General features: G+C 50.4%; 1 protein-coding gene across 1 annotated transcript in view; it reads left to right on the forward strand.

Moving 5' to 3' along the window:
* Nucleotides 1-23,448, forward strand: part of sardh (sarcosine dehydrogenase) — an 89,050-nt gene that overhangs the window by 19,206 nt on the left and 46,396 nt on the right. The window contains exons 4-11 of the mRNA XM_067977597.1: nt 2,132-2,255; nt 6,595-6,695; nt 8,583-8,687; nt 9,360-9,489; nt 12,317-12,403; nt 13,392-13,482; nt 14,158-14,299; nt 15,035-15,118. Coding sequence (XP_067833698.1) covers nt 2,132-2,255; nt 6,595-6,695; nt 8,583-8,687; nt 9,360-9,489; nt 12,317-12,403; nt 13,392-13,482; nt 14,158-14,299; nt 15,035-15,118 — 864 coding nt within the window. The remainder of the gene's footprint in view (nt 1-2,131; nt 2,256-6,594; nt 6,696-8,582; nt 8,688-9,359; nt 9,490-12,316; nt 12,404-13,391; nt 13,483-14,157; nt 14,300-15,034; nt 15,119-23,448) is intronic.

The raw sequence follows: 23,448 nt of genomic DNA on the forward strand, positions 1-23,448 counted from the left end.
TCAAAATTTGCTGACGACACAAAGGCAGGAAGTTTGGGAAACAGTAAGGGGGAACTGTGAAAGACCAGGAAGATATGAGGGGGAATCTAATCAAGATCTTCAATATGATTAAGGGATTTGATAGAGTAGATACGGAGAAACTATTTCCTCTGATGGGGGAGTCCAGAACAAGAGGACTGAGAGGGACAGATTATTGTTGGGTAAGGTTATCAGGGGTATTGAAGTAAATGGAGTTGAGGTACAGATCAGCCATGATCTAATTGAATGGCGGAACGGGCTCACCGGGCCGAATGGCCTGCATCTGTGCTGTAAATTTCCGTGGTTCAGGGGCATCTGGGACTTCCTAAACACTCTTGTCTTGAGATTGAATCAAAAGCTCCCAGTGATCTGTCACAGGCCCCACCGTCACAGGCCCCTCCGCCACAGGCCCCACCGCCACAGGCCCCACCGCCACAGGCCCCACCGCCACAGGCCCCACCGCCACAGGCCCCACCGCCACAGGCCCCACCGCCACAGGCCCCACCGTCACAGGCCCCTCCGCCACAGGCCCCACCGCCACAGGCCCCACCGCCACAGGCCCCACCGCCACAGGCCCCACCGCCACAGGCCCCACCGCCACAGGCCCCACCGCCACAGGCCCCTCCGCCACAGGCCGCACCGCCACAGGCCCCTCCGCCACAGGCCCCTCCGCCACAGGCCCCTCCGCCACAGGCCCCTCCGCCACAGGCCGCACCGCCACAGGCCCCACCGCCACAGGCCCCTCCGCCACAGGCCCCTCCGCCACAGGCCCCTCCGCCACAGGCCGCACCGCCACAGGCCTCAACACTGCCCCTGGACTGAAGCAGATTCCGGAACGCGGAACACCGAGATATTTGCATTTTGTTATTGATGACCTTGTATGCAATGTGGCAGAGCCGTGGGTCGCAGGATCTGAGGTCTCGGCCTGGGGTCGTGGGTCTGGGGTCTGGGGTCGTGGGTCTGCGGTCTGGGGTCTGGGGTCGTGGGTCTGGGGTCGTGGGTCTGCGGTCTGGGGTCGTGGGTTTGGGGTCGTGGGTTTGGGGTCGTGGGTTTGGGGTCGTGGGTTTGGGGTCTGCGGTTGTGGGTCTGGGGTCGTGGGTCTGCGGTCTGGGGCCTGGGGTCTGGGGTCGTGGGTTTGGGGTCTGCGGTTGTGGGTCTGCGGTCTGGGGTCGTGAGTCTGGGGTCGTGGGTCTGGGGTCGTGGGTCTGGGGTCGTGGGTCGTGGGTCTGCGGTCGTGGGTCTGCGGTCGTGGGTTGTGGGTCTGCGGTCGTGGGTCTGCGGTCGTGGGTCTGGGGTCTGGGGTCGTGGGTCTGCGGTCTGGGGTCGTGGGTCTGGGGTCGTGGGTCTGCGGTTGTGGGTCTGCGGTTGTGGGTCTGCGGTTGTGGGTCTGCGGTTGTGGGTCTGGGGTCTGGGGTCGTGGGTCTGCGGTCTGGGGTCGTGGGTCTGGGGTCGTGGGTCTGCGGTCTGCGGTCATGGGTCTGGGGTCTGGGGTCTGCGGTCATGGGTCTGGGGTCTGGGGTCTGCGGTCGTGGGTCTGGGGTTATGGGTTTGGGGTCTGTGGTTGTGGGTCTGGGGTCGTGGGTCTGGGGTCGTGGGTCTGGGGTCGTGGGTCTGCGGTCGTGGGTCTGGGGTCGTGGGTCTGGGGTCGTGGGTCTGGGGTCGTGGGTCGTGGGTCTGGGGTCGTGGGTCTGGGGTCGTGGGTCTGGGGTCGTGGGTCTGGGGTCTGGGGTCGTGGGTCTGGGGTCGTGGGTCTGCGGTCTGGGGTCTGCGGTCATGGGTCTGGGGTCTGCGGTCTGGAGTTTGTGGGTCGGGGGTCTGGGGTCTGCGGTCATGGGTCTGGGGTCTGCGGTCATGGGTCTGGGGTTGTGGGTCTGGGGTCTGGGGTCTGGGGTTGTGGGTCTGGGGTCTGGGGTTGTGGGTCTGGGGTCGTGGGTCTGGGGTCTGTGGTTGTGGGTCTGGGGTCTGCGGTCATGGGTCTGGGGTCTGCGGTCTGGAGTTTATGGGTCGTGGGTCTGGGGTCGGGGGTCTGGGGTCGTGGGTCTGGGGTCTGCGGTCGTGGGTTAGGTTTCTACACATCCTGGTACTTTGATGGTTCCTTCATTTCTCGCACTAGGTGATTGAGAACTGCCCAGTGACAGGTATCCAGGTGAAGGTGGATGATTTTGGGGTGAGACGAGTCACTGGAGTGGAGACAGAGTATGGAACGATACAGACAGCTTGTGCGATTAACTGTGCAGGTGAGACAGCAAAGATCAGTGAATGAGCCGTTCAGCGATGGAGTAGGTTGTGGATGTGCTGAGATTATTAACCTGCGGTACAGTGTCTGCTGGCTGTTGTAGTGATTGGACGGGTGGACCTTGCAGATCTCTCCAGTTTACCCCTGAGATGCACTGAGTCACAATACAGAAAGAACCTGTGTTTATATCTCACCTTATCACATCCTTAGGACCTCCCAATATGCTTCACAGCCAATGAAGTACTTTTGAAGTAGACTCACTGTTGTAATGTAGGAAACATAGCAGCCAATTTGTGTACAGCAAGATCCCACAGGCACCACTGAGATAAGTAACCAGTTAATCTGTTTTGGTGGTGTGAAATGAGGGGAATATTGCCCAGGACACTGGGAGACCTTGCTACTCTTTCAATAATGGCATGCAATCATTAACATCCACCTAATGAGGCTGATGGGACCCCAGTTTAATATCTCATCCAAAAGACGGCACCTCCGATGGTGCAGCACTCCCTCGGTACTGTGATTCCGCCCTGGATTGGGGGAAGCAGATTCAATAATAGCTTTTGAAAGTTATTATTGAATCTGCTTCCACCACCCTTTCAGGCAGCGCATTCCAGATCAGAACAACTCGCTGCGTAAAAAATGTTTCCCCATCTCCCCTCTGGTTCTTTTGCCAATTACCTTAAATCTGTGTCCTCTGGTTACCGACCCTTCTGCCACTGGATACAGTTTCTCCTTATTTACTCTATCAAAACCCCTCATGATTTTGAACACCTCGATTAAATCTCCCCTTAACCTTCTCTGTCCTAAGGAGAACAATCCCAACTTCTCCAGTCTCTCCACATAACTGAAGTTCCTCATCCCTGGAACCATTCTAGTATATTTCTTCCGCATCTCTAAGGCCTTCACATCCTTCCTAAAGTGCGGTGCCCAGAATTGGACCCAATACTCCAGCTGGGGCCTAACCAGTGATTTATAAAGGTTCATCATAACTTCCTTGCTTTTGTACTCTATGCCTCTGTTTACAAATCCCTGGATCCCATATGCTTTTTAACAGGCTTCTTAACTTGTTCTGCCACCTTCAAAGATTTTTGTATGTTCCCCACCCCACCAGGTCTCTCTGTTCCTGCACCCCTTTAATATTGTACCATTTAGTTTATTTTGCCTCTCCTCATTCTTCCTACCAAAATGCATCACTTCACACTTCTCTGCATTAAATTTCATCTGCCGTGTGTCTGCCCATTTCACCAGTCTGTCTCTGTCCTCCTGAAGTCTGTTACTATCCCTCTCACTGTTTACTACATTTCCGAGTTTCGTGTCATCTGCAAACTTTGAAATTATACCCTGTATACCCGAGTCCAGGTCATTAATATATTATCAAAAAGAGCAGTGGTCCTAATATTGATCCCTGGGGACACCACTGTAAACTTCCCTCCAGTCTGAAAAACATCCATTCACCACCACTCTCTGCTTTCTGTCCTATATCCAATTTTGTATCCACGCTGTCACTGTCCCTTTAATCCCATGGGCTTTAATTTTGTTAACAAGTCTATTATGTGGCACTTTATCAAATGCCTTTTGAAAGTCCATACTCACAACATCAACCGCACTCCCCTCATCAACCCTCTCCGTTACTTCATGAAAGAACTCAACCAAATTAATCAAACACAATTGTCCTTTAACAAATCCGTGCTGACTTTCATTTATTAGCCCATAGTTTTCCAAGTGCCAATTAATTTTGTCTGAGATTATTGTCTCTAGAAGTTTCCCACCCCCGATGTTAGGCTGACTGGCCTGTAATTACCGGGTTTATCCCTCTCCCCTTTTTTGAACAGGGATGTAACATTTGGAATCCTCCAGTCCTCTGGCACTGCCCCCGTATCTAAGGAGGATTGGGAGATTGTGGCCAGAACCTCCGCAATTTCCACCCTTACTTCCCTCAGTAACCTGGGATGCATCCCATCCGGACCGGGTGACTTTTCTTCTTTGAGTATTGCCAATCTTTTAAGTACCTCCTCTTTATCTTTTTAACCCTATCCAATATCGCTGCTGCCTCCTCCTTTACTGCTACAATGGCAGCATCCTCTTCTCTATGAAGACGGATGCAAAGTGTTCATTAGTGCCTCAGCCGTGCCCTCTGCCTTCACAAGAAGATCTCCCTTTTTGTCCCTAATCAGTCCCACCCTTCCTTTGACTACCCTTTTACTATTTATATGTCTATAAAAGACTTTTGGGTTCCTTTTATGTTAGTCGCTAATCTATTCTCATATTCTCTCTTTCCCCTCTTATTCCCTTTTTTAGATTTCTGATACTTTCTGTATTCAGCCTGGTTCTCGTCTGTATTGTGAACCTGACATTTATCATAAGCTTCATTTCTCTGTTTCATTTTAATCTCTATATCTTTAGTCATCCAGGGAGCTCTAGGATTGGATGCCCTTCCTTTCCCCCTTGTAGGAATGTGTCTATTCTGTACCTGAACTATCTCCTCCTTAAAGGCCACCCATTGTTCAATTACTGTTTTACCTGCCAGTATTTGATTCCAGTCCACCTGGGCAAGATCCCTTTTAACTCACTGAAATCAGCCCTTCTCCAGTTGAGTATTTTCACATTTGATTGTTCCTTGTCATTTTCCATAACTACTGTAAACCTAATATTGTGATCACTGTTTCCCCAATGCTCCCCCACTGAAACATGCTCCATTTGCCCCACTTCATTCCCCAGAACTAGATCCAGCACTGCTTCCTTGCTCGTTGGGCTGGAAACACACTTTTCAAGAAAGTTCTTCTGTACACATTTCAAGAATTTCTTCCCCTCGTTGTCCTTTACACTGTTATTTTTCCCAGTCGCCCATTATTACTATCCGAAAGATCTTGCTTTTTTTTTTGTTTAACCAACGCAGATTATGGGACAATAGGATAAGATTGTTTAAAATGGTGAAAGAATGGGACAGGGTAGATAGAAGCAGTCTGTTTCCAGTAGTTGAGGGGTCAGAACAATGGGCCATCGATATAAGATTAAAATAAAGCAGAGAGCGGGAGAACGTTCTTCACACAGAGTTGTGAGGCGGTGGGATTCACTGCCAGGGTTAGTGGTTGAGGCAGAAACTGTGTTGTGGAATTTTCTGCAATGGTGATATTGGCCTTGAGGGCCATAAATTAGACCGTGAGCTTCCTGAGCCTTCAGTGGTGAATTTCTGCCACAATTTCTGGAAAATAATATGCCAGAGGGAGTGCAGCGAAGGAACGGGAGCAAATGGCTAATTGTTAGTTAACAATTAATTTTACTCGTTGATTTCTGTGGGAATTTCAATCTGGTTTATTCGTCTATTTATTTATATCCGGCAGCAAATTACTGAAAGATATAAACTGCAATATATTATGAATTATCTGAGCTGGCAAAACCATGCTGACAAAATGTGAGCTGTTTATATCTTTATATCGAATATTGATCGAGAAATTGCAGCTTCCCCTTGGCTTCAATCATGTAATCAGCAACTGTAGAAAAGGTTGGAGCTGAGACTGCAGAATTCCTTCTCTGTTTTTCTCTCTCTTTCTTTCTGTCTCTTTCTCGTGCTAAAATCGACCTGGTGCCCCCTAATACCCTAATCCTAATACCCTAATACCCTAATACCCTAATACCCTAACCCTAATACCCTAATACCCTAACCCTAATACCCTAATACCCTAATACCCTAATACCCTAACCCTAATACCCTAACCCTAATACCCTAATACCCTAACCCTAATACCCTAACCCTAATACCCTAATACCCTAACCCTAATACCCTAACCCTAATACCCTAATACCCTAATACCCTAACCCTAATACCCTAACCCTAATACCCTAACCCTAATACCCTAACCCTAATACCCTAATACCCTAACCCTAATACCCTAATACCCTAACCCTAATACCCTAACCCTAATACCCTAACCCTAATACCCTAATACCCTAACCCTAATACCCTAATACCCTAATACCCTAATACCCTAACCCTAATACCCTAATACCCTAATACCCTAACCCTAATACCCTAACCCTAATACCCTAACCCTAATACCCTAATACCCTAATACCCTAACCCTAATACCCTAATACCCTAACCCTAACCCGAACCCACCAAGACATCTCTCGATGCCTCAGTTCATGTATTTTGGGAATCTTGGACAGAAAAACGTGTTTTTGTTCCTTAAGTGTGTAGTCGCACTGCAGAAATACAGTGGGATTAAAACGGGAGGTGCAGGAGCAATAGATGTTTATATTAGGAGGCCTCCAGCTTACCTCGGTGACCAGCAGAGAGCAGGGTGTTTGCCAGTGTTGGTAACTCACTCTGTTCTGTTCAGGTGTGTGGGCCCGGGCGCTAGGGGTCATGGCAGGGGTCAATGTGCCACTCATCGCCATGCGCCATGCTTACGTGGTAACGGAGCGGATCGAAGGAATCCAGGTGCGTACGGGCAGTGGGCTGATCGCTCCCAGGGTTTTATTTTAATGTTTATCTTTTTAATTGTGCATTTAATTTATGCTCATATTGTGAGTGTAACCGGACCTGTCTGGAGCTCGCTGTCTGGAGCTCGCTGTCTGGGGCTCGCTGTCTGCGGCTCGCTGTCTGGACCTCGCTGTCTGCGGCTCGCTGTCTGGACCTCGCTGTCTGCGGCTCGCTGTCTGGGGCTCGCTGTCTGGAGCTCGCTGTCTGCGGCTCGCTGTCTGGGGCTCGCTGTCTGGAGCTCGCTGTCTGCGGCTCGCTGTCTGGGGCTCGCTGTCTGGAGCTCGCTGTCTGGAGCTCGCTGTCTGGAGCTCGCTGTCTGCGGCTCGCTGTCTGAATGTGTTTAGACACTGCAGCCTGGCCCATTCATTTAGGGACACGGCCAGTTTTCACCCCTGCTCCCCTCCCTTGAAGACACTGACTCTCGCTGGGGTACAGGCTCCATTGCGTCTGGTTCCGCATCATCCTTCATATGGTGGCATCAGTGGGCTATTTGGCTATGGAGGGCATCACGACCGATCGGCTCCTGTTCTGACCCGACATCCAATGCACGTTGCGACAGGAGTTGCTGGACGGTGATCGGAGCAGGAGAGCTGGACTGACCCGTTACCCCTCCCTCACTGTAGATACTGAGGCTCAGTCGCAACAGCTCCAGACCTGAGACCCAAACTGGTGGCCCTCCTGCTCCAGGCCGCTGTGTTTACCCCTGAACTACAGGAGGTTCAGGGGGTCACTCACTGGCACTTGAGTGTGGCATTATGGGGTGAGCAACCCCCCTCAAGGGACACCCCCTGGGGACATCTCCATTCGAGGGACAAACCCCCTCGAGGGACACCTCCCTCGTCCACAATCCTCACCTGTGGGTACATGGAAACATTCCAGAGGGACTCGGAGCTCAGATCCTGAGTAGAGAGCACAGACCACAGCATGCAGACCAGCACCAAATCATCAATCTCAAGGACAGCCCGTGGCACTGCTGAGGCGGGAAGTGAATCTTAATGGACAGTGTAGAGGGAGCTTTACTCTGTATCTAACCCTGTACTTGCCCTGGGAGTGTTTGATGGGACAGTGTAGAGGGAGCTTTACTCTGTATCTAACCCTGTACCTGCCCTGGGAGTGTTTGATGGGACAGTGTAGAGGGAGCTTTACTCTGTATCTAACCCTGTACCTGCCCTGGGAGTGTTTGATGGGACAGTGTAGAGGGAGCTTTACTCTGTATCTAACCCTGTACCTGCCCTGGGAGTGTTTGATGGGACAGTGTAGAGGGAGCTTTACTCTGTTTCTAACCCTGTACCTGCCCTGGGAGTGTTTGATGGGACAGTGTAGAGGGAGCTTTACTCTGTATCTAACCCGTGCTGTACCTGCCCTGGGAGTGTTTGATGGGACAGTGTAGAGGGAGCTTTACTCTGTATCTAACCCGTGCTGTACCTGACCCTGGGAGTGTTTGATGGGACAGTGTAGAGGGAGCTTTACTCTGTATCTAACCCGTGCTGTACCTGACCCTGGGAGTGTTTGATGGGACAGTGTAGAGGGAGCTTTACTCTGTATCTAACCCTGTACCTGCCCTGGGAGTGTTTGATGGGACAGTGTAGAGGGAGCTTTACTCTGTATCTAACCCTGTACTTGCCCTGGGAGTGTTTGATGGGACAGTGTAGAGGGAGCTTTACTCTGTATCTAACCCTGTACCTGCCCTGGGAGTGTTTGATGGGACAGTGTAGAGGGAGCTTTACTCTGTATCTAACCCGTGCTGTACCTGCCCTGGGAGTGTTTGATGGGACAGTGTAGAGGGCGTGTCTGTTGGTAAATCGTGTTCTGAACTCACTTACTCGTCATTGTTTTCCCTCCCAGAACATGCCGAATGTTCGCGATCACGATGCCTCTGTGTACCTCCGTCTCCAAGGCGATGCCCTGTCTGTCGGTGGATATGAGCCAAATCCGAACTTCTGGGAAGAGGTAAGAGTCTTGTGTGTGAGAGGGAGAGACGGAGCTGGAGCAGGCGGCAGTGACAGTGTGGAGCTGGGAGTCGAGAAGGATGAGGAGGGATCATGCACCTTGGTGACTGTCAGAGGATGCTTTTTGTGACTTTGATTAGAGTGCACAGGGCCTGTGGGGGGTGATTAATTGGTGGTTAGAGTGTACAGAGCCTGTGGGGGGTGATTAATTGGGGGTTGGAGTGTCCAGAGCCTGTGGGGGGTGATTAATTGGGGGTAGAGTGTACAGGGCCTGTGGGAGGTGATTAATTGGGGGTTAGAGTGTACAGGGCCTGTGGGGGGTGATTAATTGGGGGTTGGAGTGTACAGGGCCTGTGGGAGGTGATTAATTGGGGGTAGAGTGTACAGGGCCTGTGGGAGGTGATTAATTGGGGGGTAGAGTGTACAGGGCCTGTGGGGGGTGATTAATTGGGGGTTAGAGTGTACAGGGCCTGTGGGGGGTGATTAATTGGGGGGTAGAGTGTACAGAGCCTGTGGGGGGTGATTAATTGGGGGTTAGAGTGTACAGGGCCTGTGGGGGGTGATTAATTGGGGGTTAGAGTGTACCTTACAAGGAGCGACTTCATGCACTGATGGGCCTTGTTGGTGTGAACCCATTCTGCTCTTATTTTGATTTTGCCGTCTCCTCTGGCAGATCTCGGATAAGTTTGCCTTCAGCCTCTTTGACCTGGACTGGGACGTCTTCACGCAGCTGATTGAAGGAGCCATCAATCGTATTCCCGCTCTGGAGAGGACCGGGGTGAAATCGACCGTGTGTGGCCCTGGTAAGGGAGGAGCTGAACACCAGTCCCTCGGAGGCGTTGGTGAAGATTTGGCAGAAGTCCGATTGCTGCTTTTATTTAATTCTGTCCGTGTGCCTCTGACCGGGTGTAGGGTCATCGCATAGAAACAGGAGGAGGCCATTCATCCCCTCAGGCCTGTTCCGCCATTCGATTGGATCAGGGCTGATCTGCATCTTAACTCCATTTACCCACCTTGGTTCTGTAACCCTCGATCCCCTCACCCAATAAAAATCTATCAATATCAGTCTTGAAATTTTCAATTGACCCCCAACCTCAACAGCTTTTTGGGGGAGAGAGTTCCAGATTCCCACTCCCCTTTGTGTGATGAAGTGCTTCCTGACATCACCCCTGAACGGCCTGGCTCTAATTTTAAGGTTCTGCCCCCTTGTTCTGGACTCCCCCCACCAGAGGAAATAGTTTCTCTCTATCGACCCTATCAAATCCTTTAATCATCTTAAACACCTCGATTAGATCACCCCTTAATCTTCTACACTCGAGGGAATACAAGCCCAGTCTGTGCAACCTGTCCTCGTAATTTAACCCTTTTAGCCCCAGTATCATTCTGGTGAATCTGCATTAACCCTATCGCTGATCTTATTTTCCTCTCTTCCCGCTCGACATCAGGGGTACTGAGGCCAACTGAAGTGCCCCTCCCCAGCACCCCGATCAATATCAGGTAACCCCCTCCCCAGCACCCCGATCAATATCAGGTAACCCCCTCCCCTTTACCCCGATCAATATCAGGTAACCCCCTCCCCTTTACCCCGATCAATATCAGGTAACCCCCTCCCCAGCACCCCGATCGATATCAGGTAACCCCCTCCCCTTTACCCCGATCGATATCAGGTAACCCCCTCCCCTTTACCCCGATCAATATCAGGTAACCCCCTCCCCTTTACCCCGATCAATATCAGGTAACCCCCTCCCCAGCACCCCGATCAATATCAGGTAACCCCCTCCCCTTTACCCCGATCAATATCAGGTAACCCCCTCCCCTTTACCCCGATCAATATCAGGTAACCCCCTCCCCAGCACCCCGATCAATATCAGGTAACCCCCTCCCCTTTACCCCGATCGATATCAGGTAACCCCCTCCCCAGCACCCCGATCGATATCAGGTAACCCCCTCCCCAGCACCCCGATCAATATCAGGTAACCCCCTCCCCTTTACCCCGATCAATATCAGGTAACCCCCTCCCCTTTACCCCGATCGATATCAGGTAACCCCCTCCCCAGCACCCCGATCAATATCAGGTAACCCCCTCCCCAGCACCCCGATCAATATCAGGTAACCCCCTCCCCTTTACCCCAATCAATATCAGGTAACCCCCTCCCCTTTACCCCGATCAATATCAGGTAACCCCCTCCCCTTTACCCCGATCGATATCAGGTAACCCCCTCCCCAGCACCCCGATCGATATCAGGTAACCCCCTCCCCAGCACCCCGATCAATATCAGGTAACCCCCTCCCCTTTACCCCGATCAATATCAGGTAACCCCCTCCCCTTTACCCCGATCGATATCAGGTAACCCCCTCCCCAGCACCCCGATCAATATCAGGTAACCCCCTCCCCAGCACCCCGATCAATATCAGGTAACCCCCTCCCCTTTACCCCAATCAATATCAGGTAACCCCCTCCCCTTTACCCCGATCAATATCAGGTAACCCCCTCCCCTTTACCCCGATCGATATCAGGTAACCCCCTCCCCAGCACCCCGATCAATATCAGGTAACCCCCTCTTTACCCCGATCAATATCAGGTAACCCCCTCCCCTTTACCCCGATCAATATCAGGTAACCCGACACTGACCAGGATTCGAACCTCTTTGCCTCAGTACCATTCCATCAATACCCCAGTTGGGGGTCGGAGAAATGGAAGAGTCGGAGGTTGTGATCTGATCCTTGCTCTTACTGGGTCACCTTTGTGGGGAATGTTACTCTGATGTTGGGGTGGGGTCTCCTGGTGTTACTTTCACTCAGCATTGGTCATGTTAATGGTCAGTCTTTAGATAGTTCTGTAGCATTACACAGCAAAGAAGCTGGGATTGTTCTCCTTGGAACAGAGAAGGTTAAGGGGAGATTTAATAGAGGCGTTCAAAATCATGAGGGGTTTTGAGAGAGTAAATAAGGAGAAACTGTTTCCAGTGGCAGGAGGGTCGGTAACCAGGGGACACAGATTTAAGGTGATTGGCCAAAGAGCCAGAGGGGAGATGAGGAAATATTTTTTTACGCAGCGAGTTGTTCTGATCTGGAATGCGCTGCCTGAAAGGGCGGTGGAAGCAGATTCAATAATAACTTTCAAAAGGGAATTGGATAAATAATTAAAATAGAAACATTTGCAGGGCAATGAGGAAAGAGCAGGGGAGCGGGACTAATTGGACAGCTTTCAAAGAGCTGGTACAGACGATGGGCCGAATGGCCTCCTCCTGTGCTGTTCCTCCTGTGATACCTTGAAGGGCGGGGGTTGAAGGAATTCTTTCCCCTGGGCTGTGGATGTGGAAGAGGGGCCCTGGTACCAGTCACCTCCTTTAGATGGAGCTGGGGAGGGGGTTTGGGAGCTGCATTGCAGAGTTCTAACCCGGACCCTACTGGGATTCCCAACTCGACCCATCTTCGGGACCAGGGAGTGTGGAAGAGTTTCAGTTAGTCGAAATGAATTCCTGCAGTGTGGTGGGTCTGAGGCGGTGGTGATCATTGTCGGGAGGGTTCGGGGCTGGTCACTGTTTCTCAAGCACAATTTTCTAGCGGAGATTCTGTTCCATGCCTTCAGTGAGTGTGTCTAACGGTAATGGTGCCTTGTTTGTGTAGAGGCCTTCACCGCTGACCACAAGCCCCTGATGGGAGAGGCTCCAGAACTCAGGGGCTTTTACCTGGGATGTGGATTCAACAGCGCAGGTAAGAACTTGGATTAGTTGCGAGTAGCCACATCTGTTCCTGTGTCTTGTTGCGGGTCAATAGATGTTGTGGAATTGCCCATCAGTGCTGCTCGAGGGTGAGGAGCTGTTGTTTTCGGGCGAATGTCTCCTTTTGCGTCACCTCCTGTCTCGATCTTGTTGGGAGCTGCTTGACCAGGACAGGGAGGCTCTTGACCAGTTTTGCCTCCCTCCCATCGGCCTTCCCACGAGATTCAGAGGTCAGACGTCTTAATGTCTCATCCAAAAGACGGCACCTCCGACAGTGCAGCACTCCCTCAGTACTGACCCTCCGACAGTGCGGCGCTCCCTCAGTACTGACCCTCCGACAGTGCGGCGCTCCCTCAGTACTGACCCTCCGACAGTGCGGCGCTCCCTCAGTACTGACCCTCCGACAGTGCGGCGCTCCCTCAGTACTGACCCTCTGACAGGGCAGCACTCCCTCAGTACTGACCCTCCGACAGTGCGGCGCTCCCTCAGTACTGACCCTCCGACAGTGCGGCGCTCCCTCAGTACTGACCCTCCGACAGTGCGGCGCTCCCTCAGTACTGACCCTCCGACAGTGCGGCGCTCCCTCAGTACTGACCCTCCGACAGTGCGGCGCTCCCTCAGTACTGACCCTCCGACAGTGCGGCGCTCCCTCAGTACTGACCCTCCGACAGTGCGGCGCTCCCTCAGTACTGCACTGGGAGTGTCGGCCTGGACTTTGTGCTCAAGTCTTTGAAGTGGGACTCAAACCCACGACCTTCTGACTCCAAGGTGAGAGTGTGACCGCTGAGCCACTGCTGACACCGGAGGTTAAGGGGCAGGAGGTCACTCTTTCTCTCCCCCCCCGATGCCAGTGACATGTCTGTAAAACATACATTAAAGGAAAGGAGCAGTGATAGTGTGAAGCCCCCAGGGTTGAGCAGCAAGTTTGAGAGACAGAGTGACGGAGAGTAGACTGACACCTCTCGGTTCCTCTTTCTCAGGTATGATGTTGGGAGGTGGCTGTGGGAAGGAGTTGGCTGATTGGGTCATCGATGGACGGCCAGAGAAAGATATGTACAGCTACGACATCCGGTGAGTGAACGGCCGATAATCCTGAGCCAGTTTAACCCAACAGTTGGAAGCTTCACCAGAATATTTATCTTTCACGTCTGTGCTTCCCAGAATCCCACCCTTGGTTAGTTGCTCTGGTTAAACACTCACCGGATTTGGTGACGGTTTATTAAACCTCCCTCCCAGTCCGGCAATGCCTCGATTTTAAAATTCTCATCCTTGTTTTCCAATCCCTCCATAGCCTCACCCCTCCCTAACTCTGTAACCTCCTCCAGCCCCACAACCCTCCGAGATCTCTGCGCTGCTCCTGGTCTCGCTGCTCAGTGACAATCCCTGGGCTCTGGTTACACAATCTCTGATTGTGGTTTGATGGGTTTGTGTTTAATTGGAACGCAGTGATTTTCAGGAAATAAATGGGAGTTGATGCTTTTCTTTAATGATCTGAATGAAACCTGTAATTACATTTAGTTTGTAAAACTGTGGGGTTCCAACACAGTCATTGTGCCCGGGCTACTTAACTCCTCCATGACCAGTGTGAGCGGGGCCCCCGAGTGTGAGCGGGGCCCCCGAGTGTGAGCGGGGCCCCCGAGTGTGAGCGGGGCCCTGTATATCTCTTGCACTGCAATGTGTGTCTCTTGCATGGTCGCACTTGTGTGCGTGTGATGGTTGTGTGCTATCCGGCGTTTTCTGCTACAGGCGTTTTCATCATTCGATGACCAACGACAATCGTTGGATCCGAGAGCGAAGCCACGAATCCTACGCCAAGAATTACTCAGTGGTTTTCCCCCACGATGAGGCTCTGGCCGGAAGGAACATGAGACTGGACCCATTGCACCAGGTCAGTAGTGACCACCAGGGGGAGACTTACAGTGGTGTGGGGGTAATGGGGCTCCCCTCGGACGTTAAATATTTATGGTAAATAAAAGCCTCTATAGGCTGCACCCAGTATCCTGTGTGTGTGTCTGTGATCAGGATCAGAATACCAGTGTTTTAACTCATGCTCTCAGTCCGTGAGCCTCTGACGGTAAGTCTCAGGGACACTGATCAGATTTTGATGCTGGTTTGATGAATTTGCCGGACTTTAGTCACAGATGTTGCACAGTTTGTGAGAGGAGTTGCAGCAACGCAGATCCTGCAGAAAGACTGTAAATAGTTTCATTAAATGCTGACGCTCAGACTCCACATCCTCCTGTTACCTGAATATTTAAATAAATGCTGGATGGGAGTGAGCTGTGTAATTCAGTCTTGGTTTGTGTGGAGGGTGAAGGGTTCTAGAGTCCTCGAGGTGGTTAGAGAGGTTATTTGGGGTACGGGCCGGGATACGGGTCGGAACAGGAGTTGAGGTTTGGGGTATGGGCCGGGATACGGGCCGGGGGTGCCAGAAGGACGTGGAGAATTCCAGAACTAACTAATGGTTTTGGAGTCGATTTCCAAACTGTGTTGAGTTTTCTCTCTCTTGTACTGATGACTATAACCAGGATTTAACGGCACCATTCACTGCACCCAGAGCATGAGATATTTCCAATATTTGTTTTTCCGATGGTGACTGATATTAACATTTCTCTGGTCTCAGGAGATCCTCCAGCAGGGCTGTGTTTTCCAGGAGAGACACGGATGGGAGAGACCTGGCTGGTTCAATCCAGAGGGGCCTGTGCCAGTAAGTAGCTTCTGTTCCTTGAGGTCATTGCTAATTCCTGTCTAAAAACAATGGCCCTGAAATTGCTTTGTGCGATGAACCAGCTGTGCTCGCCATTCATTGGATTTACCATGCTCTGTTTGGCAACTTCCTCGAAATCCGAGTTCAAAAAACTGCAGCGTTTTTTCCCGTGCTGCGTGAGCGGAGAAAGGATCTCTCTGTCCCCTCAACCAATCAGCTTGATGCAAACCACGCTGCGAGAACCAGGAAGTGAAACTCAATTGACAAACCGCACAGACTAAAAACCAGGAAGTGCCCGATACGGTCAGTAAATGTACTATAGAATGAGATAGAGAAAGGCACCGAGGTGGTGCCAGAGGACTGGAGAATTGCAAATGTTACACTCTTGTTCAAAAAAGGTTGTAAAGATAAACCCAGTAACTACAGGCCAGTCAGTTTAACCTCAGTGGTGGGGAAACTTTTAGAAATGATAATCCGGGACAGAATTAGCAGTCACTTGGACAAGTGTGGATTGATTAGGGAAAGCCAGTACGGATTTGTTAAAGGCAAATCGTGTCTAACTAACTTGATAGAGTTTTTTGATGAGGTAACAGAGAGGGTCGATGAGGGCAATGCAGTTGATGTGGTGCATATGGACTTTCAAAATCATTTGATAAAGTGGCACATGATAGACTTGTCTTAAAGATTGCAGCCCATGGAATAAAAGGGGCAGTAGCAGCATGGATACAGAATTGGCTAAGTAACAGGAAACAGAGAGTAGTGGTGAACGGTTGTTTTTCGGACTGGAGGGAGGTGTACAGTGGTGTTCCCCAGGGGTCGGTGCTGGGACCACTGCTTTTCTTGATATATATTAATGACTTGGACTTGGGTGTACAGGGCACAATTTCAAAATTTGCAGATGACACAAAACTTGGAAGGAGTGAGGAGGATAGTGATAGACTTCAAGAGAGCGGACACGTGGCAGATGAAATTTAATGCAGAAAAATGCGAGGTGATACATTTCAAGAGCAAGAATGAGAGGCAATATAAACTAAAGGGCACAATTCTAAAAGGAACAGAGAGATCTGGGGGTTTATGTACACAAATCGTGAAGGTGGCAGGGCAGGTTGAGAAAGCGGTTAAAAAAGCATACGGAATCTTACAACACCAGGTTATAGTCCAACAGTTTTATTTGAAAATCACAAGCTTTCGGAGGCTTTCTCCTTCGTCAGGTGAGTGTGGGATTCCATGAAGCTTACCGCATATATAGTCAGAGAACTTCGAAAGCTTGTGATTTTCAAATAAAACTGTTGGACTATAACCTGGTGTTGTAAGATTCCTTACATTTGTCCACCCCAGTCCATCACCGGCATCTCCACATCATTTATAAATAGAGGAATAGAGTACAAAAGCCACCCCCACCATCAACATTCTGTGGGGTCACCATTGACCAGAAACTTAACTGGACCAGCCACATAAATACTGTGGCTACAAGAGCAGGTCAGAGGCTGGGTATTCTGCGGTGAGTGACTCACCTCCTGACTCCCCAAAGCCTTTCCACCATCTACAAGGCACAAGTCAGGAGTGTGATGGAATACTCTCCACTTGCCTGGATGAGTGCAGCTCCAACAACACTCAAGAAGCTCGACACCATCCAGGACAAAGCAGCCCGCTTGATTGGCACCCCATCCACCACCCTAAACATTCACTCCCTTCACCACCGGCGCACAGTGGCTGCAGTGTGTACCATCCACAGGATGCACTGCAGCAACTCGCCAAGGCTTCTTCGACAGCACCTCCCAAACCCGCGACCTCTACCACCTAGAAGGATAAGAGCAGCAGGCACATGGGAACAACACCACCTGCACGTTCCCCTCCAAGACACACACCATCCCGACTTGGAAATATATCGCCGTTCCTTCATCATCACTGGGTCAAAATATCCTTGAAGAGTATAGTGATTGCCGGAGTAGAGTTAAGAGAGAAATCAGGAGGGCAAAAAGGGGACATGAGATTGCTTTGGCAGATAAGGCAAAGGTGAATCCAAAGAGCTTCTACAAATACATAAAGGGCAAAAGAGTAACTAGGGAGAGAGTAGGGCCTCTTAAGGATCAACAAGGTCATCTATGTGCGGAACCACAAGAGATGGGTGAGATCCTAAATGAATATTTCGCATCGGTATTTACAGTTGAGAAAGGCATGGATGTTAGGGAACTTGGGAAAATAAATAGTGATGTCTTGAGGAGTGTACGTATTACAGAGAGGGAGGTGCTGGAAGTCTTAACACGCATCAAGGTAGATAAATCTCCAGGACCTGATGAAATGTATCCCAGGACGTTATGGGAGGTTAGGGAGGAAATTGCGGGTCCCCTAGCAGAGATATTTGAATCATCGACAGCTACAGGTGAGGTGCCTGAAGATTGGAGGGTAGCAAATGTTGTGCCTTTGTTTAAGAAGGGCGGCAGGGAAAAGCCTGGGAACTACAGACCGGTGAGCCTGACATCTGTAGTGGGTAAGTTGTTAGAGGGTATTCTGAGAGACAGGATCTACGGGCATTTGGAGAGGCAGGGACTGATTAGGAACAGTCAGCATGGTTTTGTGAGAGGAAAATCATGTCTCACGAATTTGATTGAGTTTTTTGAAGGGGTAACCAAGAAGATAGATGAGGGCTGTGCAGTAGACGTGGTCTACATGGACTTTAGCAAAGCCTTTGACAAGGTACCGCATGGTAAGTTGTTACATAAGGTTAGATCTCACGGGATCCAAGGTGAGGTAGCCAATTGGAATCAAAATTGGATTGACGGCAGAAGACAGAGGGTGGTTGTAGAGGGTTGTTTTTCAAACTGGAGGCCTGTGACCAGCGGTGTGCCTCAGGGATCGGTGCTGGGTCCGCTGTTATTTGTTATTTATATTAATGATTTGGATGAGAATTTAGGAGGCATGGTTAGTAAGTTTGCAGATGACACCAAGATTGGTGGCATTGTGGACAGTGAAGAAGGTTATCTAGGATTGCAACGGGATCTTGATAAATTGGGCCAGTGGGCCGATGAATGGCAGATGGAGTTTAATTTAGATAAATGTGAGGTGATGCATTTTGGTAGATTGAATCGGGCCAGGACCTACTCCGTTAATGGTAGGGCGTTGGGGAGAGTTATAGAACAAAGAGATCTAGGAGTACAGGTTCATAGCTCCTTGAAAGTGGAGTCACAGGTGGATAGGGTGGTGAAGAAGGCATTCAGCATGCTTGGTTTCATTGGTCAGAACATTGAATACAGGAGTTGGGATGTCTTGTTGAAGTTGTACAGGGCATTGGTGAGGCCACACTTGGAATACTGTGTACAGTTCTGGTCACCCTATTATAGAAAGGATATTATTAAACTAGAAAGAGTGCAGAAAAGATTTACTAGGATGCTACCGGGACTTGATGGTTTGACTTATAGGGAGAGGTTGGATAGACTGAGACTTTTTTCCCTGGAGAGTAGGAGGTTTAGGGGTGATCTTATAGAAGTCTATAAAATAGAGGGGCATAGATAAGGTAGATAGTCAAAATCTTTTCCCAAATGTAGGGGAGTCTATAACGAGGGGGCATAGATTTAAGGTGAGAGGGGAGAGATACAAAAGGGTCCAGAGGGGCAATTTTTTCACTCAAAGGGTGGTGAGTGTCTGGAACGAGCTGCCAGAGGCAGTAATGGAGGCGGGTACAATTTTGTCTTTTAAAAAGCATTTGGACAGTTACATGGGTAAGATGGGTATAGAGGGATATGGGCCAAGTGCAGGCAACTTTTTTTTAAATTCGTTCATGGGATGTGGGCGTCGCTGGCAAGGCCGGCATTTATTGCCCATCCCTAATTGCCCTCGAGAAGGTGGTGGTGAGCCGCCTTCTTGAACCGCTGCAGTCCGTGTGGTGACGGTTCTCCCACAGTGCTGTTAGGAAGGGAGTTCCAGAATTTTGACGCAGCGACAATGAAGGAACGGCGATATATTTCCAAGTCGGGATGGTGTGTGACTTGGAGGGGAACGTGCAGGTGGTGTTGTTCCCATGCGCCTGCTGCTCTTGTCATTCTAGGTGGTAGAGGTCGCGGGTTTGGGAAGTGCTGTCGAAGAAGCCTTGGCGAGTTGCTGCAGTGCATCCTGTGGATGGTGCACACTGCAGCCACAGTGCGCCGGTGGTGAAGGGAGTGAATGTTTAGGGTGGTGGAATGGGTGCCAATCAAGCGGGCTGCTTTATCTTGGATGGTGTCGAGCTTCTTGAGTGTTGTTGGAGCTGCACTCATCCAGGCAAGTGGAGAGTATTCCATCACACTCCTGACTTGTGCCTTGTAGATGGTGGAAAGGCTTTGGGGAGTCAGGAGGTGAGTCACTCGCCGCAGAATACCCAGCCTCTGACCTGCTCTCGTAGCCACAGTATTTATATGGCTGGTCCAGTTAAGTTTCTGGTCAATGGTGACCCCCAGGATGTTGATGGTGGGGGATTCGGCGATGGTAATGCCGTTGAATGTCAAGGGGAGGTGGTTGGACTCTCTCTTGTTGGAGATGGTCATTGCCTGGCACTTATCTGGCGTGAATGTTACTTGCCACTTATGAGCCCAAGCCTGGATGTTGTCCAGGTCTTGCTGCATGCAGGCTCGGACTGCTTCATTATCTGAGGGGTTGCGAATGGAACTGAACACTGTGCAGTCATCAGCGAACATCCCCATTTCTGACCTTATGATGGAGGGAAGGTCATTGATGAAGCAGCTGAAGATGGTTGGGCCTAGGACACTGCCCTGAGGAACTCCTGCAGCAATGCCCTGGGGCTGAGATGATTGGCCTCCTTTGTGCTAGGTATGACTCCAGCCACTGGAGAGTTTTCCCCCTGATTCCCATTGACTTCAATTTTACTTGGGCTCCTTGGTGCCACACTCGGTCAAATGCTGCCTTGATGTCAAGGGCAGTCACTCTCACCTCACCTCTGGAATTCAGCTCTTTTGTCCATGTTTGGACCAAGGCTGTAATGAGGTCTGGAGCCGAGTGGTCCTGGCGGAACCCAAACTGAGCATCGGTGAGCAGGTTATTGGTGAGTAAGTGCCGCTTGATAGCACTGTCGATGACACCTTCCATCACTTTGCTGATGATTGAGAGTAGACTGATGGGGCGGTAATTGGCCGGATTGGATTTGTCCTGCTTTTTGTGGACAGGACATACCTGGGCAATTTTCCACATTGTCGGGTAGATGCCAGTGTTGTAGCTGTACAGGAACAGCTTGGCTCAAGGCGCAGCTAGATCTGGAGCACAAGTCTTCAGCACTACAGCTGGGATGTTGTCGGGGCCCATAGCCTTTGCTGTATCCAGTGCACTCAGCCGTTTCTTGATATCACGTGGAGTGAATCGAATTGGCCGAAGACTGGCTTCCGTGATGGTGGGGATATCGGGAGGAGGCCGAGATGGATCATCCACTCGGCACTTCTGGCTGAAGATGGTTGCAAACGCTTCAGCCTTGTCTTTTGCACTCATGTGCTGGACTCCGCCATCATTGAGGATGGGGATGTTTGCAGAGCCTCCTCCTCCCGTTAGTTGTTTAATTGTCCACCACCATTCACGACTGGATGTGGCAGGACTGCAGAGCTTTGATCTGATCCGTTGGTTGTGGAATCGCTTAGCTCTGTCTATAGCATGTTGCTTCCGCTGTTTAGCGTGCATGTAGTCCTGAGTTGTAGCTTCACCAGGTTGGCACCTCATTTTTAGGTACGCCTGGTGCTGCTCCTGGCATGCTCTTCTACACTCCTCATTGAACCAGGGTTGATCCCCTGGCTTGTTTGGTAATGGTAGAGTGAGGAATATGCCGGGCCATGAGGTTACAGATTGTGCTGGAATATAATTCTGCTGCTGCTGATGGCCCACAGCACCTCATGGATGCCCAGTTTTCAGCTGCTAGATCCATTCTGAATCTATCCCATTTAGCACGGTGGTAGTGCCACACAACACGTTGGATGGTGTCCTCAGTGTGAAGACGGCACTTCATCTCCACGAGGACCTTGCGGTGGTCACTCCTGCCAATACTGTCATGGACAGATAGATTGGTGAGGACGAGGTCAAGTCAGTTTTTCCCTCGTGTTGGTTCGCTCACCACCTGCCGCAGGCCCAGTCTGGCAGCTGTGTCCTTCAGGACTCGGTCAGTAGTGGTGCTACTGAGCCACTCTTGGTGATGGACATTGAAGTCCCCCACCCAGAGTACATTTTGTGCCCTTGCTACCCTCAGTGCTTCCTCCAAGTGTTGCTCAACATGGAGGAGGACTGATTCATCAGCTGAGGGAGGGCGGTAGGTGGTAATCAGCAGGAGGTTTCCTTGCCCATGTTTGACCTGATGCCATGAGATTTCATGGGGTCCAGAGTCAATGTTGAGGACTCCAAGGGCCATTCCCTCCTGACTGTGTATCACTGTACCGCCACCTCTGGTGGGTCTGTCCTGCCGGTGGGACAGGACATACCCAGGGATGGTGATGGAAGAGTCTGGGACGTTGGCTGAAAGATATGATTCTGTGAGTATGGCTGTGTCAGGCTGTTGCTTGACTAGTCTGTGGGACAGCTCTCCCAATTTTGGCACAAGTCTCCAGATGTTAGAGAAGAGGACTTTGCAGGGTCGACTGGGCTTGGTGTTTTGCCGTTGTCGTGGCCGATGCCGGGTGGTCCGCCCGGTTTTATTCTTATTATGACTTTTCGTAGTGAGATTTTACAACTGAGTGGCTTGCTGGGCCATTTCAGAGGGCAATTAAGAATCAACCACATTGCTGTGGGTCTGGAGTCACATATAGGCCAGACCGGGTAAGGACGGCAGGCTTCCTTCCCTTAAAGGACATTAGTGAACCAGATGGGTTTTTACGACAATCGGGTAGTTTCATGGCCATCATTACTGATACTAGTAATCTACTTTTAATTCCAGATTTTTATTTAATTAATTGAATTTAAATTCGCCAGCTGCCGTGGCGGGATTTGAACTCATGACTCTGGATTTTAGTCCAGGCCTTTGGATTACTAGCCCAGTAACATAACCACTATGCTACCACTGGGACTAGCTTAGTGGTATAAACTGGGCGACATGGACATGTTGGGCCGAAGGGCCTGTTTCCATGTTGTAAACTTCTAAAATCCTCGAACTCCCTTCCTAACAGCACTGTGGGAGAACCGTCACCACAGGGACTGCAGCGGTTCAAGAAGGCGGCTCACCACCACCTTCTCAAGGGCAATTAGGGATGGGCAATAAATGCCGGCCTCACCAGCGACGCCCACATCCCGTGAACGAATAAAAAAAGCAAGGAAGTCATGATGAACCTTTATAAAACACTGGTTCGGCCACAACTGAAGTATTGTGTCCAGTTCTGGGCACCGCACGTTAGGAAAGATGTGAAGGCCTTGGAGAGGGTGCAGAAGAGATTTACTGGAATGATTCCAGGGATGAGGGACTTTAGTTACGTGGATAGACTGGAGAAGCTGGGGTTGTTCTCCTTGGAACAGAGAAGGTTGCGAGGAGATTTGATCGAGGTATTCAAAATCATGAAGGGTCTAGACAGAGTAGATAGAGAGAAACTGTTCCCATTGGTGGAAAGGTCAAGAACCAGAGGACATAGATTTAAGGTGCTTGGCAAAAGAACCAAAGGTGACATGAGGAAAAACCTTTTTACACAGTGAGTGGTTATGATCTGGAATGCACTGCCCGAGGGGGTGGTGGAGGCAGATTCAATCATGGCCTTCAAAAGGGAACTGGATAAGTAATTGAAGGGAAAAAATTTGCAGAGCTACGGGGATAGGGCGGGGTCGTGGGACTGGCCGGATTGCTCTGGCATGGACTCAATGGGCCGAATGGCCTCCTTCCGTGCTGTAGCCATTGTATGATTCCGTGATTCTAAGAGAAATAAAGAGAGAGTAAGATTTAAAGACTGAGATAAAAGAGACTTGAGAGTGGGGGACAGGAGGTCGAAACTTGGACAGGCAAAGAGTAATTGAGTTTTGGGATGAGTTACAAGGGAAGGACATTGAAGCAGAAATGAGGTCAAGAGACAACTCGATGTGTTTGTGGAGAGAGAAAGGGTGGAGAGATAAGGTAAGAAGATGGGTAGTTTGGATTCGGTGGTATAGTGAGTTAGTGGGTAGGTGGGATTGAGGGATATGGTGGGTAGGTGGGATTGAGGGATATGGTGGGTAGGTGGGATTGAGGGATATGGTGGGTCGGTGGGATTGAGGGATATGGTGGGGAGGTGGGGCCATGATGTCTATGCAGAGTCTGTTGTTTTAAGCAGAGTTTCAAAATTGATTTTTTTTGTGGAAAATGGAAATGTAAGAGTGAAACAATGTAAAATCTCAGTCCAACCACAGGT

Source organism: Heptranchias perlo, unplaced genomic scaffold (assembly GCF_035084215.1).
Source record: "Heptranchias perlo isolate sHepPer1 unplaced genomic scaffold, sHepPer1.hap1 HAP1_SCAFFOLD_162, whole genome shotgun sequence".
Classification (NCBI taxonomy): Eukaryota; Metazoa; Chordata; class Chondrichthyes; order Hexanchiformes; family Hexanchidae; genus Heptranchias; species Heptranchias perlo.